The following is an 18,344-nucleotide window of genomic DNA, read 5'->3' as shown; positions in this document are numbered from 1 at the left end:
ACACTTACAATAAACACATTTAATTTGAAATAGTTTTGGTTTTTCTCAATACCTTTAATAAATTTACTTAATTTACTCAATTGAAAGTTTTGATTAATTAAAATAACCCAACTCAGCAAGGCGAACCTTCGAAAATTCGCGAAGTCCTCTCAGTTACCCAGTAGCTGACAGACCCTCACACCCAGCTCGAGGGGTCTCTTGTTCCTGAGATCGAAGTCAAGAAGAAGTTAAATAAAATTAAAGTAATACATCAGTGGCGAAGAACATCCGGTGGAACAGCCGTCAATTCGTATCGAATTCCATCGCCGTACCAGTGCCGTAACATCCGGTGGAACAGCCGCCGAATCGCAGGGCCTCAGATCGCCGCACCAGTTTCGGAGAAAATCCCGGGTCGGCGACTCCAAGGCTTCCGATTGCCAAATCGTCGCATCTGATCGCCGCATCAGAGGCGAAGAAATCACGTCGAACCGGTGCCGAATTCGTTTGCTTTCGATGGAAAATCTGGGTGGACAGATGCCGAATCCGAGCGTATCAGATCCCCGCTCCAGTGACAAAATCTCGGAAGTTCAGGTGCCGAATCCGATCGCCGCATCCGCGGCAAATACCCGGTGGTACAACTGCCGAATCGGACCGAATTCCGATCGCTGCTTCAGTGGCAAACATCCGGTAGCACAGCCGCCAAATCGGACCGAGTTTCATCGCCGAACCAGTGTCGAAGAAAATCCCGGCGAACCAGTGCCGAATACTATCTAGAGTGTCCGTCCCGGGATTTCCCGGTCGGGAATTCCCGGGAATTTGAAAAATTCGGGAATTCCCGATTCCCGGGAATCATAGTTTTATTCCCGGGAATTCCCGGCATGTATGAAATTATACATAGCCTCCGGAACCATTCTTATTGTTCTTTTTGAAAATGTAGTCATACAAAGCTCATTGAGAGTATGACGATTTCTGTGGCAGTAGACATTTCGCGGCCATTTGGTGCATTTTGTTTTATTCCAATAGATAAGTTTAAAAAGATTATACGTATTTCCACCCCGTTTTCATTGAAAAAAAAAATCCACAACACTCCGAAAAATATATGAAAAATTGCGCAGTCGATAGACAGATTGTGTTTTCTCGAAAATTGCATTTTTACACTTATTTCACTCTGGCTTTGAAAGATGAATTTCATAACATAAAAATGAAGAAGACATTGAGTTTTTTTTTTTTCATATGAAGAGCAAATATGTATTTTTTTTACTAACCCCTTATTGCATGAATGAATTCTTCATTTGACTTATTCAGGCTAATTTATAGTTCATTTGACTGTTTTTGATTTAGCATTGTTGACAACAGTTTGATTTATTTGTTCAAAAATAAGTTGAAACACATTATGAAGAGTACATTTTGAACAAATTATAGGTTTGTATGTGTAGCATCGGTACTTTTGGGACTTTTATTCAACATTTAAAACACGTAACACGTAATCGGTTTAATCTCATGGTTTTTTATTAGGATTCTATAAATCAACCAACACGCGACCCGTTCGCTTACCAACTGACTTACATATACTCTCCCATGTTATTATTCGTCGATCAAACCATAGACATCGGATGTATCCGTTGATGTATATCCTACATCCCTCTCCTACTCTGTAATGAAAGAAAGAAATTAATATATTTATTAACGCGAAGAACAAAAAAAAATTGCACACTACAGAAATACATACTAGTCTAGAAACCGAGCAGGTAATTTGCGAGATCTCTTTGGACGATTTCCTTCCTGGTCATGTTCGTCGTCCGACCCAGACTTCCTTTTAAATTGTTCATAGTCGAGATCATTTCCAACATCTGCTTCATTTTCGATTGTTTCAGCTTCAGGTTTCTGTACGACCACCGATTTTGAGTTATCATCCAATGGTGCTGGCCATTTTTTTAGATGTGTCACTGAGCGACGATAGCGGACACCTGCCTCATTTTGGATACAAACATCGGATCCGTTTCTTCCAACAACTTCGAATTTTTCCATATGAAAACTAGGCTCTAGTTTTCCCGAATCGAAATTCCTCATCATTACTATGTCACCTTTTTTAATATCAGATGGTCGTGCTTGTCTGCGGGCATCGGCATACAGTTTGCCTTTCATCTTCAATATGGCATCCCTGTCGCTTATTTCTTCGTTTTTATTCCTTAACCTTTCCGTTCGCAAAGATGGAAGCATGTCTTTCACCGGACGACCTGTCATGAGCTCCAGAGGGGCTTTACCTGTTACCGAATTAGGTGTAGTATTGTGCATATACACGTATTCCTTAACGGCTTTCTTCCAGTCACTCTTTGTGGCTTTGGCTATCCGGAGAGTCTTCAGGATGCCCTGGTTCTGCCGCTCTACAAGCCCATTCATCTGCGGCCAGTACGGGATACATTTAATTAATCGGACGTTTTTCTTTAAACAATATTCCGAAAATTCATCACTTGAGAATGGTGGACCATTGTCACACCGAATGCTCTCTGGGTATGCATGTTCGTTGAAAATGGTTTCCAGTGCATCTATAGTTTTTGAAGCTGATGTCCCCTTCATTTCGATTACTTTAAGGAACCGACTAAAGTAATCTACAACCACTAGAAAAGTTGCATACTCCTTAGCCGTAAAAAAATCTATCGCAATGTCCTGCCAAGCACGTTCCGGCATCTCACTCCGGATCATTGGCTCAGGAGGATTTTGTCGACTTACAACGGTACAACCAAGACAAAGCTTAACTTTCTTCTGAACATCATCGTCCATACGTGGCCACCATAATCTTTCTCTTAGATTTCGGCGCATGGCTATGATGCCAGGATGCCCTCTGTGTGCTATAGAGAGAGCTCTGATTTGTAGACTTTGGGGCAACACTATTCTCTCGTCCCGCACTAAAATTCCGTTTATCATGCCGAGTTCTTTTGCGAATGCTTGGTACTGGTAAAGATGAGTGGGCCAGCTCCCTTCCTTTAAAGCCGTACACACGTCTTTCAAAATTGAATCGGTTTCGGTTTCACGCCGTATGGCATCTAACGTAATGGCCTCTAAATCCTCACCTAGCGCACAAAGGTAATGTTCGGAATTATCGTCAAACTCTTTGTCTACTGTTGGACACAACCGAGATACGATATCGGAAATATTACTTTTCCCCGGAATATATTTCATTTCAAAATCGTATGGTTGTAACCGCAAGGCCCAACTCTCGGCTCTTGAACACGCCCGTCGGCCATCCCGATATTTACCTCCATAAATGTATTGGAGTGTTTTGTGGTCGGTGAAAATAGTGAATTTGAGTCCAAAGAGATACAAATAAAACTTTTCCACCGCCCATACCACCGCCAAGGCTTCTCGTTGGGCCTGCGGATAAAGTTTTTCGGTATCCGTCAAACCTTTAGAAGCAAAGCTTATAATACGGGGTGTGTTATCTTCAGTCCTCTGTACTAGGACGGCGCCGAGGCCCACTGGAGAAGCATCCACATATAACTCAGTTACTCCATTTGGGTCAAAGTAGCCTAACTTTCTCACATTTGTAGAAAGTTCATTACGCAAGTCGTCAAATGCATTCTGTTTTTTTTTTAAATAAAATAGAATAGTAAACCATTAGTAATTCTAACTTAAATATCTAACTCCTCACCTGCTGATTTTTGTCAAATGTTTCAATTTTCCCTCGGATATACTTGCGAAGAGGTTCAGATCTCGTTGAAAGGTGCGGTATAAAATGTCCTACGAAATTCACCAGACCAAGAAAGCTGCGTACCTCTTCTTTTGATTTGGGTTGGCGAAAATTTTTGATTGCAGCTATTTTTTCATCGGAGGGGCGAATTCCGCCTGCATTAACTTTGAATCCCAGAATATCCAGCTCTTTGACTCCGAACAAACATTTGCCATCATTTATTTTAGCTTTATTTTGCTTCAAAACAGACAGTACATGCATTAGTCGGGAGTCGTGTTGTTCTCTCGTCGCACCAACAACCACAATGTCATCAATATAAACAATGACACCATCGATTCCTGCAAGCATCTCCGTCATTATCCTCTGATAAATTTCGGGTGCGCAGTTGATGCCAAACATCAGCCGCTTGAAGCGCATCAAGCCACGAGCTGTCATAAAGGTGGTAATAGCCCGGGATTCCGGATGCAACTCTACGTGATGATAAGCCGAAACTATATCAAGTTTCGAAAAATATCTCGCTCCTCTTAACTTGTTCAGGAACGTTTCTATGACAGGTAACGGAAAATGTTCACGATGAATGGCTTCATTTGGGTACTTCATGTTGATACAAATTCGGATGTCACTCTTGCCCTTGGGTACTACGACCATCGGGGAAATCCAATCTGTTGGACCCGTAGCCGGTTCGATCACATCAGAGTCCAACATCTCCTGTATTTTAGCATCCACTTTTGCCTCCATGGCAATAGGAATCCGAATGTATGCTATTTTCTTTGGAGCCACTTTAGGATCTATCGAAAGCTTAATCTGAATACCCGGAAACTTGGGAAACGGTTCTACGTGATCAGATATCTGTTGTACTTCTAGACCCACTTTGAGAACTTTCATTTCCTCTGCTGTGCGTTTGCTTAATAAACATCTATTAGCACATTCCACCACGAAAAACTCAGCATAAGTTTTCGGCTTCGATGCGTCGACAGAAATGTGGGCTTCAAATACTGCTAGGACTCGCAACGGAGTTTGACTGGCGTAGGCCAAGAACTGTCGATCACAATCATGCTTCAGGTTGAAAATTTTGACCCGATTAAATTTAATCGATTGCCATACTTCTTCTGTAATTGTATTAATGGACGCTCCTGAATCGATTAGAAATTCTACTGAATAGTTATCCAATTTGCAAGTAATAACACAGTCATTCTTTGGCCAATCCGAAACCTAAAATTTTGAAACATGAAAGGTTTAAAAAAAAACGCAAAGTTTTAAAATGAAACAAATTTATTGAAACAGAAGTTTATTGTGGCTCAGAAGTACTTCCTAGCGAAGAATAATTGTTAGCAGTTACTCCACCTTAGCAATATCCTTGCGTTCAGGAACTTTTGGCAACTATTCCTTCCAATCCTCAGAAGACTGCAACGAGTTTGCTACATTGTATGGCCGTTTCATCCGTTGGATGTTTCCTTGGTTATGATTGCGCTCGACGCTGCGCCAGTTGGGACATTTCCTGGCATAATGGCCTGTGTCAGAGCACCTGTTACACACGGCATGTTTAGCTTTGCAATTGGCAGATCCAGCAGCATGACCCTCGAATCCGCAATTTTCGCATCCGAACTTGCTCCACATGTTTCGACGATCACGCCAAGCACGGTTTGAGTTACTCCCTCCCCATCTTTCTGAACGATTTGGTCGGAGTCCATTTCTAGCCCGCGCCGATGGCTGAGAGACCGCAGCTAACAAACCAGTGTTTGTTTCGGCAAACTGCTTCGACTTTGCTTTCTGTTTCACCATCAATTCACGGTTAATAGCATAGCTGGTTAAGTCATCTAATTTCATAACTCCTTCGAGGCCCTTGTCACGAACCCTTTCATCGTGTGCCGCCATTGAAATTTGCTGAAGAATTTCGGTTTCTTCACGATCCTTAAAGTCGCACCGTGCAGCTTGGGCGCGAAGTTTCAGAAGAAACTGGCTGAAAGGCTCATCGTTCATCTGCCTCAACGACCGGAACAATTCCAACTCCACACGGTCGTTCCGTTTCCCAACGAAAAATTTGTCCAGTCGGATAACCGCGTTATCGTACTCCGGAATTTCCGCAGGCCTCAATGGAACTTTCACCGGTTCCGGATAGTACTCCTCAGCCACCGGTCGTAAGTTATAATAAATCCTTTGGAGGCCACGGCCGCCACGGGCGAGCATGAACACCAACTTATCATGTTGAGATTGGAATTGTTGCAACTCGAGAATGAGCTCAAATGCTCTCTTCCATTCTTCCCACTCTCTGCCCAGATCTTGGACATCAACACCATCGTTGAATGGTTCTAACGGTCACGCTTGGCGATTTTCCATTTTCTGGAATCACGAGCACAAAATGAATATTTTTTAATTCTTCAAAACATCGTTTTTTGAAAACCTCACACCTACCTTTGAAATCCAGCTATTCAAGAAACAAATTGAAATCGATCAACAATCTACTTTTTCACAAATGGCGGAGTGGTAACAGAACACACAATTCGAAAATCGCACAGTTGTTCACTTAATCAACTCACTAGACGTACTTCTTCCTCCAAGAACTACTCGGAAATGAAAAAGCACATGCAAAAATTGAACAGCGGAAATTTTTCCTTCTAGTGTGAGTGTCATTCGCTCGTGTACGCCATGTTCTCCCGTTTCTCTATAAAACGTGTGAAATAGCATAGAATTACATTTCTCTGTTTGTGTGTGTTAACTCCGCTCGCGCATACATTATCGCAAGTCGCAAAAGCTCTCCCTTCTCTCTCAAAATTAGTTCTTTGTTGATTTTTTTCTCTGACAAGGTGACAAGTGTCGGGGAGCTTTTTTTTCCTTCTCTTCCAAGAAAGTGTTCGTTGACCGAAATCATTTCTCTCCGCTCGATTAAGAGATAGAGTTTTACTGTTCAGATGCTCAGCCTTATCATTCCAAAAATCCAGCTCCCAAAAGTTTGCTCAGCTTTTCTTTCTAGGATTAGCTTACTCACCACTACCAACTCTTTCGATTAGGTAAAGCTACCAACTCATCAGATTAGGCAATTCAAACAACTACCAACTCGTCAGATTAGGCATTTCTCAAAACTACCAACTCTTTTGATTAGGTACAACTACCAACTCATCAGATTAGGCATTTCTCACAACAACCAACTCTTGCGATTAGGTTTTACTACCAACTCATCAGATTGGGTAAAGCTCTTCAAACATTGTTGGGCTAGCTAAATTATGCGATTATGCGTCTGTTTCTATGGAACTCGCACTTCAGCGCTCCTCAGCATATTCCGCTCTTGCACTCTATTTGCTCGACAGAACTTATCCATTGGTATCACCATTTTCTGGTTCAGAAAAGTTCCTGGACAATCATGCTTTGGACACTGTCTCATCACTCCTCGAGCCGCTGCTTATCCGAGATTCTCACGCACAAAACATCGATAAAAAAAATCGTTTTATTAGGAAAAAAAAACTGTCACTTTTGGATTCGATCCTATCCACGGTCGCCAAATTGTAGCATCGGTACTTTTGGGACTTTTATTCAACATTTAAAACACGTAACACGTAATCGGTTTAATCTCATGGTTTTTTATTAGGATTCTATAAATCAACCAACACGCGACCCGTTCGCTTACCAACTGACTTACATATACTCTCCCATGTTATTATTCGTCGATCAAACCATAGACATCGGATGTATCCGTTGATGTATATCCTACAGTATGCACGAAAGGATCGATAAGCTATATTTGAATCGAAAAGCACATATATTTTACATGTTTTTGAATATTTCCCGGGATTCCGGGAATTCCCGGGAAATAGGCCACCAGATTTCCCGATTCCCGGGAACGCAAAAATGGCCGGGAAATGGACACTCTAATACTATCGTCGAATCAGTGGCGAAGAACATCCGGTGGATCAGCCGCCGAATCCGACTGCCTCCGACCGCTGCATCCGTGGCGAAATACCAAACCCGAGGAATCCGATCGCCGCACCAATGGCGAATATCCAGGAGGGGCAACCGCCGAATCTGAGGCTTCCGTTCGCCGAGCGAGGGGCAAGAATCCCGGCGAACCGGTGCCGAACTAGCCTCATATGATCGCGGCACCAGTGGCGAACATCCGTGGTACCGCCGGCGAATCCGGTTGAATCCAATCGCCGCACCAGTTGCAGTGCCGAGAAGTCACGGTGGTTCAGGCGCCGAATCCGTTCGCAGTATGCGTGGTGAAATCCCGGTGGTGTAGCACCGAATTTCGGCCGTTTCAGGTCGCGTCAGTTTGTCGCACCAGAGCAAAATTTCCGGTGGTCCGCGGTCATCATTCACACTGGCCAGGCTTTCAGGAACTTTGCTGCTCATCCGACAAGGTGAAGGAAAACGTCGAGGGAGAAGAGGACCCTGTCCAGCTCGTTGCAGCACGTATTCTTGATAGATCGATCTTTTAAACTTCAAATTTTGATTTCTGAATCGATTCTTTGGCTTTGGAAAAATCGATTAGATCGGGACATTTTCGTTCCGATCTTTTAAGTTGTTTTTTATGCGTCTGATTTGTCTGGATCAATTTTTGAATATTATACCCATGATGCACTATGAGGTTTGAGGCGTCAAAATGTCAAAAATTAACTTCATCGTAATGACATTTGTCATAAGAAATCCTCTATTTTTTCAGATCATTAGCGTAAGCACTTATCGTTTTACAGACATCAGACATCATTAGCGTAAGCACTTATCGTTTTACAGACATCAGAATTAGAAAATTTTGAAAAATACACTTCAGATCCAATAATATTCAAATTAGTTCTTCTCCTATAAAAAAAAATGCTACATCAATTTCCAGAACATCGTTGGAAAGCTTATTTTCTATGCTTCTTTTTGAAGTATTTTTAATTTTTACACGGTTAACGAAAAAGTGTGAATAATGAGTTATTTTATGATTTAGTCTAAGGGTTTAAATATTTTGGTCTTTAGGAAAAAAGCCTTGCGTTGCCAATTTTTTATTAAATAGCTTAAGGTTTAATTTATCGAATCCAAGAAAAAATAGCTGCATATTTTTGCATCCTTCGAAGTTATGAAAAAACAAGAAATGGGTTATTTTCAGCCATTTTGGAGAAATAGTATTTTTTTGTAAAAAAAAAAAATCATTATTATTGTTCATAACGTGCAGGAAGATCACTGTAATTGGTTGTGCCCAAAAGTCATGATAGAATTTCGATATCTGTAGAATTAACAAAGATTTTCTAAATTTTTTTTTTCCAAAAATTATAAATAATAATTATATTATAGAACTAACTGATCCCATACGAACTCCGATTCGCTTTCAACTTAGAATATGTCATTAATAGCTTGTTTGAAAGCCAAATGCCAAGCATTTTCCAGATGCACTTCCGAATTCATTGTTAAGTAATAAATGGACGATCACTTTTTCTTTATTCTGCTACTAAATTTGAATTCAGAAATCTATTGACCGTGCCAAAAAAACCCCGTGTATAAATTTCGACTCGATCGTTGCATAACAACGCAATTATTACCAAAAATTTAAACCCCTTTCGGAGGCCTCTTATACAATCTTTGATATCTGAAATCGATTGCATTAGCTTAGCTTAGCTTGGTTGACTACTCACATCCACCTTAAACTATGAAATTCGAAAATGCTTCATATTAAGTTTTGATTTTGTAAATTAAAACAAATCATATTTTTATACAGCATTCAACAACTTTACTACTAAAATCACTTTAATGCATTTCGAACTCCATAGTCGCAGGCGTGGCTCAGTAGAACAAGTTCCACATTGCCAATGGTTGCTACTCCGTGATTGACCGAGGCCATCAATTTTGTACAAAGGTCAAAAGAATGGTACTTGGGATTAGTAGCTCATTCTCATTGTACAAAACTGATGCTCTCTCTTTGATCGTCAATAACGGCGCCGGCCACGTCCTAGTAGTCAATAGATAGTTGGGAAAAATAGAGAAAGGGATGAAAGGTATAACTTTGCGCTTTAGGACCGAGGTCACCTCTGCATCCTAGCAAATAATTTTGTTAAGGAGAGTGGGCAATAGGATATGATCTGGAGACACTTTTGACTGTGTTGTGATCTTAAAAAATAAACCAAATATTCTCTTGTACTCCTATTGTTTGTGTAAAACGCCAACTATAAACTAATTTAGCTATAAACCACTAACATATTAACTAAGAAAAGATTGGATTTAAACGCATCGTTTGAATATTAGAATTCATCACTATTATTTGCAACATTTTGAAGCACTTTAAAGAAAAATGAAATTTTCGACATTTTTTGTATGAAAATCGTATATTTTTCATGAAAACTGTGTTTAACTTATGGCTAACTTTCGCATAACTTTATCGTTTTTTCAACCCCGCTACAATTTTAAGTAAAAAAAACTAAATAAGGTCTTCTTCGCGATAATTTAAAATATTTAATGAAATCTGGACACATGGGAAAAATTTGAATAATATTGCTTCAAAACATGAGAAAACGGTTGTATTCAATAACAACCCAGTTTATTTACTTGAACTATCTACCAGTTGAATTAAAATTTAAATACGCCAAGATATAAGAGATAAATAGGATATGTACCATCATACCTCTACTTTTACAGTTTTAAGATGCGATTTAAACAATTCGAAGCTTTCCTGAAACACCATTCGAAGATTATCTACGAAAAAAATCCTAGCAAAACCTGGTTACAAACAACACCAAAATTGTGATTATCGTTCATTTGAGAATAATAAAACCAACATTCGAGGTTGCTACCGTGTGACACATTTGAAGTAATCCACAAAAATTACAAAAGATTTCTAGTGTTTAAGTCCCTATACGCTGGCCACATTGAACCTACATTGAACCTAGAAAATAAACTATCATTTGTTATAGGCAAAACCATACATTGAAAGCGAAGCGATAATTAAAATAAATAACAGCTATCGTGTTTTAAAGCGGCCTCATGTTTATGACATGTACTCAAACGTTTACAAATCTTACGTGAAGTTTTTGCCAAAAAAAAACTCATATCAGCAGGTATTTCAATTTTTAATCACGAACGGAAATCAAAATTTTTAAAATAGAAATTTTACTCAAATGGATTTATACTGCAAAATTAACTAAAGTATAAATAGAAAGTATAAATAGAGTAAAATAAAGGAACGGGCTCACCAAAAATGCCAATCCTATAGGATCTATAGATGTAAAGGAGTCCGCGGTTCGGCAAAACAGCTACTTCAATCTGGAGGGGGAGATTGTTTGCTTTCCGGGAGATCCGTTTCCGTTACTTGATTTGTTAGTTCCGTCAATTTTCCGGGATTTGAATTTTTCTTTAATTTTTCGATGACAGAAAAAAAACCTGTCCTCCTCACTCAGCCACAGCCTACCAAGTCCTTTGATATCTGAAATCGATTGCATTCCCTCAAAACTCCCGTGTGCAAATTTTCGAAGCAATCCATTGCATAATAACGTCAATATTGCTAAAACAGTAAAAAATTAATTAATATGGACGACCCCTTTCGTCGACCCCTGGCAAAACATTTGACATCTGAAATCGATTGCCCCCCCCCCCCCCCACCCCTCTGAAAACTACCGTGTGCAAATTTTCATCCCAATCCGATGTATGATAACGACGATATTGCAAAAATAATGAAAGGTTTATATAAACGACCCCCTTTGCCGGTCCCTTACACTAAATATCAGACCTGAAATCGATTGCTCATCCCTTAAAACTCTCGTGTACCAATTTTCATCAGAATCCGATGTAAAATAACGACAATATCGCATCAACAGTCTATATTTAATATGGACGACCCCTTTGGCCGACCCCTGACTTTATTTTGGATGAGTGGAATCAATTGTTTGTCACTAATAACTCCTATGTGCAAATTTTCATCCTAATCCGGTGTATAATAACGCCAATATTGAAAAGTTATCGAAAACTTAATATGGGCGACCCCTTTTGCCGGCCCCTTACACTGAATTTGGTACCTCATATCGATTGCACGTCACTCAAAACTATCGTGTACCAATTTTCATCTGAATACGATGTATAATAACGTCAATATCGCAAAAACAGCAAACAGTCAATATGGACGACCCCTTTGGCCTTACACAAAATTTGACACCTGAAATCGATTTTCCGTCTTTCAAAACACTCACGTGCAAATTTTCAACACAAGCCGACGAAAAATAATGTCAATATCGCGAAAACAATATTTTTCTTGTATGGACGACCCCCTTCAGAAGGGGTGATCCGAAAATCTGAAAACATTTTTCATCATTCCTGGTCCTAATGAGCATCCATGCCAAATTTCAGCTCTCTAGCTCTTAAGACAGCTGAGTCTATAGAGGACAAACAAACAAACATACAGAAATAGTTTTATATATATATATATATATATATATATATATATATATATATATAGATATTAATTTTATTATTGCAAATTTTTGCATATATTTTCTAATTATTTATACCAGACTGTTTAATCATGAACAAAAACACAATTTGTTTTAATCTCTCATTTTTAGTGAACACAGAACTCAAAAATATCCACGAGTTTATTAGATAATTTTATTAAAGTTAGCATTGTTTCAAAATTACTATTTGCTATTACTTTGAAAAATATTTTAAACTACTTTCCAGGATATTCATCAGGCCAGAATACATATCAAATTCTTTTTTTTTGTCACTCTTCCTTCCCTTCGAATTTTCCGAAAACCCCGAAGGGGAAATTAAATAAAGTTCAAGGTATTTTATTAAAAAAAAAATGATAAACTCTTATATACTGCCAGTGGTCATGAGATTGAATCTCGGTAACGGCAAACATAGTACTCTTTCTGTGAGCTTGTGGTTTAAGCATTTGTAAGATGCTATCCATCATATCTTTGAAAGATGCACGTCTTAGTGTTATGTAAATTAGATTTCTTCAAAGAAACAAGAAGTTTCACTGAGATCCTTTTGAAAAAAAATATATATATATTTATTGCATGCAAGCTTTTGTTCAACTTGTTCCATTTTTTTAAGTTTGGATTACTTGCTTCAACACCAAGTAACCAAAGAAAGATTTCTGGCAATTCAACAATGAGTCTTATTCTACTAGAAAACAATTAGGCTTTTTCGAATGTTCAACTTTTTCCATAACGTTGTACTTTTTGACACCACAATCCATGCCATGATTCAAAGTAGGTGGAAGGCAGTTGAGAGCTTTAACAAAACGATCCATCAACGATAAAACCAACAGAAAGTATGAAAACTACCCGGTGGCAATCTCCCATCATTCGGCGATCTCATTCTGTTTGATGAATTTTAATGTCCGCGATGAACGGCGGTCTCTGTGATTTCGCAATCAAAAATGATCTACGAACAGAAAAAAGTTTGTACCCTGATCAAAACAAGCAAAAGCTCATCTTTGGATGACAATATGTAAATTTTGCGAGAGAAGGCCTTTTTCGGGGGTGCATTCTATTACCGTTTTTATTATTCTGGCGAAGACTTTGTTTTGGCTAAGCGGTTTCTGCAATTCCCTAACCAAACTATCTACTCATGGCCGTTGCTGGGCCGGATGAAGTTGTTGCAGTTTGTTGCAGTTAGACGCTGATGAAATCTTGCAATAACTACTTAAACTGAGGGGCGCCAAAAAGAGCTATATAAAATATTTTATTCGGGCCACCACCACCGCCAAACGAGCTAGCTTTCGAGAGGAGGGGCGTGGGTGTGAACTTGTGAAAATTAGGCAAATTTTGACCATCTCTGGCGGCGTTTGAGATCAAGATAAGAAGCATTGTGGATATCTGGATTATCGTCGGCCGTCAGAGAAGGTACAAACCATGCCTGGTCATTTATCATCCAAAGTGTGTATTGTTCTAACGTTTATGTTTCCAAACAAACTAATCTGAAAAGTTAGTCATTCTTGTCTGCAGTTATCACTTAAAAAAAATAAGTTGTCAAATACTTAAAAAAAAACTCAAATAAAGTAAAATTTTGTCAAAACACCTCCAATATCCTTTCGAAACAAAGTGCAAAGGAATCTGCAAGCTCTCATTAAATTTTTGAAAAGATCGTAAGTTTAATTTGCAACGGAAATTAAAATTATTCTTCAGGGCAAAAGGCCAATTAAGATCCCATTAAACTATGCAAAGCTCGGCTATATGTATGTATTTGGAACCATGAAACTTCAAATGGTACTTTGGAACAAGATCATAAATCTTTAAGTGTAAAGTGTTTAAATCTATTTGTAAGTGTTAAGGTATTTAGTTATCGGAATCTGGTTTATAATAGCTCGATCTTTTGAGTACTAGAGTGCATACTGATTGAGTCAAACTACACGCTCAGCTGGTCAAAAAGTAGACTTCACTCACTAAACAATGAGCTCGTAAAGAGATACATACCTTCTGGTCTGGCTTTTGCTCGTCTGAAGATTCGGAAGAGATGAACCACTTGAAACTGATGGAACGATTGACCTCATGCTCGGCGGATGCTGAGCTGCAACAATCAGACTGATTACTTGTCTTAGGTTTAAACTAGAAGAATTTGAGAGAGTTTACTAAACTATAGAAAATTAGAAAATATGACGTATTTTAAAGTAAAACAACACATACAAATGGAACTCTACCTTCCTTGGCCATTTACATGGAAGTAATCAAATATTATAAATAATTGTACTTTTACTTTGGATAAAAAATCCAGGCTTAGAATAAAATCTTGCACAACTCTTCAAACTCAAAACTCAAATTTAGCCGAACATAATAACAAAGCTAAAAATACACAAGAAATAGGTAAATTGATTTCTAAACTACTTTCAAACTTATAATTATCACACAAGCCCAAAAAATAATAAATTCATATTTTCAATAGATCACGGTATCACGAGATCACGTTAAAAATTAACCAAGAAAAAAAACTGTAAAAAAAAATTATATTTAATCTTTTTTCACATTTCTTTTCTTCATTTTCAATGGAAGTATTGATTGAAAAAATCCACTGTAGTAGGTATCTTGAATTTGGAAAAAATTATCCCGATTAGAAATGTGAATTCTCGATTAGGAAAATAACATTTTGAACTTCAATAGTAGTTAATTGAATTTTATTCGATGAAAAGAAGTAAACATTTAATTTTGATCAAAGTCAAAGATAAAACCCTTTTCTTTATTAAAATTCATCCAGTATTTCAAACAAAAGGCAAACAAAGTTCTGAAGTTCATTATAATTTTTTACATATACATATTTATATTTATATTTACATATATACATGTTGTATTCATGTTCAACTATACTGACAAATTACGGATTGGGAAATGACCAATAAGAAACTAATAATAATGAAAAATAATAAATTCCAAGTTTTGTTGTAGATATTCAAACCACAAATTAAGTTAAAATTGCGCATTATTTTTTTTAAGTTGCTACTTCGAATCAAATCAATTGAGATTAGATAAAATTAAATTCATGATCGATTCAAAAATATTATTTCAAATAATGAAAATTAGATAAATTTTTAAAAAATTTCAATCGAAGTTTAAAATTTGAAGATTTGAATATTTAAAAACAACGAGCACACACATATAGGATCTCAGTGAAACTTCATGTTTCTTTGAAGAGATCTAAATTCTAACTAAGACTAAAGCGTACAACTTTCAAGGATATATAATGGCTAGCATTTTACTAATATAACATCATCAACACACAGAAAGAGTACTATGTATGCTGTGACCGAGACTCGATCTCATGACCTCTGGCTTAGAAGACTTGAACGCTATCCTCTAGGCCACGGTCGACGGCGAAATTTTGTCCCTATCAATTGCAATATTAGGTACTGAATAGGACAGAAGATGGAAACTATGTTTTTCTTTTTAAAAATATAGTTTCAAAAGCAGTAGATTATGTTTTTAGAACCCAAAATATCAGGTTTGACAAACAAAAAGAAACTTAAGAAAAATATTTCATAAAAATATAAAAAAATTCTTCAGAATTCGTTCAATTTATTTGAAAATTAAATCAAAATATGATTTTTTTAAAATTTAAGAAGGATTTTTTTCATGAAACTCGACCAATCATTTTAAAAAGATTAAAAAAAGAATTTAATTGATAACTTTAAGGAACAGCGTCCTGAACTAGAATTTTCTTCAAATTTTGTCTATCACCTTGCGTTTTGGTGATATGGAGTTTATAAGCTTTAAAATGCATCAGTTTTAAGCGAAATCAATAATTGGTAACTGATGAAGTAACACATCTACGGCTACAGAAAAAGAAATCTCATTCTGAATTTGTTTACTATAGATACCCATTTAATTTAATTAAGAAATAATATTTCAAAGATGATGATGCATAATCCAAAAAAGGTAAATTCTACACTTAATAAAAATGTTCAAACCTGCAAAACGATTAGATTTTTTCTTTAAAAATATTTTAAATTCAATTTGGTTTGAACTTCAATAAAAATGAGGAAAAGTACACAAATTGAAAACCTTTATAACCTTTTCGCAGAATTCAGAATGACTTGATGTCTTGAGGAAAGTTGAAAATTGATTAATACCTTGATTTTTAGATCTCGTGTTTTTTTGTTTTAAAGTTTTGTCAAAATGCATAAATTTCTAAAATAATTTTTAAATATTTGCAAAAGTTATTCAAAAAATAAAAGCTCACAGTAAAACTGCATCTATAGATCCAGACAGAACATCTAAATTAGTCAAAATTAGCTTTCAAATTCTTTGCACCTCGCAAAAAACACAAAATATAATTGAGACTGTAATAGGTTTGTTGCAGAATATTTCATATCAGCACAATTTTTTGTAAATCAAAATTTTCAGTAAAAAAAAAGTAGAGAACACTAGGTTTTAGATTTAAATTTGCTGATTCTAATGACCATCCTGAGTCCATGATACATGGCTTCCAACATATTGATGCATCATAACATTAGTAATCTTCTAGAATAATTTGTTCGGAAATATTTCTTCTATTAGTGCTGAAAATTTCATTATGATTCGTTTTGTTTCAAAAAAGTTACACCTGATGGAAGCTGCGTGATGAAAATTAATTTTGGACACCCATGTCAGAAACCTCTAAAAATGGTCAAATCGACTGTGTGCAGCGTTCTCAAATGGTTCCGTGAGATGTATACTATCGATCGCCAGGTTCATACCAAGCGTTATAGTGGATCTAAGGATCGGAAACTGCATTTGAAGGTGTTAAGAACGATCAAGGAAAACACAGGGTAGTCGGACTATGACATTGCCAAGAAATTCAACGCCGACCGGTGCACCGTCAGAAGGATTCGTCTGCGCGAAGTAATACGATCTTATCGGGCCAGTAAGCAACCAAACCGGACATTGAAGAAGAATGTAGAAGCCAAAGGACGGACCCGGAAGTTATACAACAAGGTTCTAACGAAGTACGACGGATGCATCCTCATGGATGACGAAACGTACGTGATGATGGATTTTTGGCAGCTTCCTGGCCAAAAATTTTATAAAGCCACTGGTCGGGGTTATGTCTCCGGTAAGTTCAAATTCGTTTTGACGATAAGTTTACAAAAAAGTGTTTGATCTGACAAGGAATTTGCAGCTGCATACAAAAAAACCCGGTTTTTGTGACAAACAAGAACACGGACTCCAAGATGTACAAGGAGGAGTGCCTGAGAAAACTTATTCTTCCATACATTAGATCTCACAAAGGATCAGTAAGGCTTTGGCCAGATTTGGCAAGCTGCCACGACAGCAAAGAGGTACTGCATTGGTATCGGGACACCGGGGTGGATTTTGTCGAAAAGGACATGAATCCACTCAACTGCCCTCAATTCCGCCCTATCGAAAAATTTTGGGCAATTGTCATGTGTCATTCGACAAAAAGTTCGAAATTTCATCAAAACCACATCGAAATAATTTTTTTATTATTTTTCTATTGTAGTGCATTAAAAAAACCTACATTTTGAGTACAAAACAATTGTATTTCGTTGACATAGCTCCGAGATAGACCCGTTTTAATGCGTTCAGATTTAAGATGATCCATGCTTTAGAAGGGTCTGAACACTTGTCCAATATAAGGAAAATATAAAAATTGCAATACACAATGCGCTTGATGTTACAGATATAACTGATGTAATTTAGATCATATTCTTCTATGATTTCAAATCGGTTATTATTAACAGATAGCTGAAAAACAATGGGACCGTGAGCCATGCGTACATAAAAGCAATTCACATTTGAACACATGTGAAAAGATTTAATAAAACGGAGTTCCTAGGAGAGCAAAGAGATTAGTTAAATGAAATATCATAATCCGAATTGCCAACACAAGAGAATATGGAGGAATACAGCTTATGCAAATGCATGTATTATAAATATATGCGCTATTGGCATATCCTTCTCGAGTGATAAAACGTCCAAAAGTTCAAGAATACCAGCAACAATTCAAAACTGATTCAGATACAAAAAAAATGCTTCCAATGTTTTAAACTTGAAACATTTCTGAACTCTGCATGCTATAATTGACCTTGATCTAATTTCTCCCCCTCCCAGATTGATTCTCAACCTCAATGATTTCCAATGGACCCAATGGACAGAAATATGAGATAACGTGTCTGAGAAGTACCTATTGGATAAGTCGCTTCGTACGACATGGATCAGTATCCCCGTGGCAGTAATCTTTACGCCGCTGCCACACAGCTAAATTTGACGTGCTGATAAAAATT

At 37.4% G+C, this 18,344-nt stretch overlaps 1 protein-coding gene across 1 annotated transcript; it reads right to left on the bottom strand.

Moving 5' to 3' along the window:
• Positions 1-2,305: 2,305 nt before the first annotated feature.
• LOC129752675 (uncharacterized protein K02A2.6-like) lies at positions 2,306-5,854 on the bottom strand. The gene is made up of 4 exons (XM_055748442.1): positions 5,090-5,854; positions 3,752-4,879; positions 2,451-3,558; positions 2,306-2,379 (listed from the first exon to the last, which is right to left on the bottom strand). The coding sequence occupies exons 1-4, from the start codon at positions 5,852-5,854 to the stop codon at positions 2,306-2,308; spliced, it is 3,075 nt and encodes a 1,024-aa protein (XP_055604417.1).
• Positions 5,855-18,344: the final 12,490 nt, after the last annotated feature.

Source organism: Uranotaenia lowii, chromosome 3 (assembly GCF_029784155.1).
Source record: "Uranotaenia lowii strain MFRU-FL chromosome 3, ASM2978415v1, whole genome shotgun sequence".
Lineage (NCBI taxonomy): Eukaryota > Metazoa > Arthropoda > Insecta > Diptera > Culicidae > Uranotaenia > Uranotaenia lowii.
The sequence above is the reverse complement of the archived record's forward strand: the minus strand, read 5'-3'. Positions and strand labels throughout refer to the sequence as shown.

Bases quoted from the DNA above. Each gene is read 5' to 3' on its own strand.
- LOC129752675 (XM_055748442.1), bottom strand. From the start codon at position 5,854: ATGCTCGCCCGTGGCGGCCGTGGCCTCCAAAGGATTTATTATAACTTA. The intron at 3,559-3,751 runs GTACGCAGCTTT...AAAAAAAAACAG, and splicing joins AACCCAAATCAAAAGAAGAG to AATGCATTTGACGACTTGCG. The intron at 2,380-2,450 runs GTGATGAATTTT...TACTGGCCGCAG, and splicing joins CAATGGTCCACCATTCTCAA to ATGAATGGGCTTGTAGAGCG.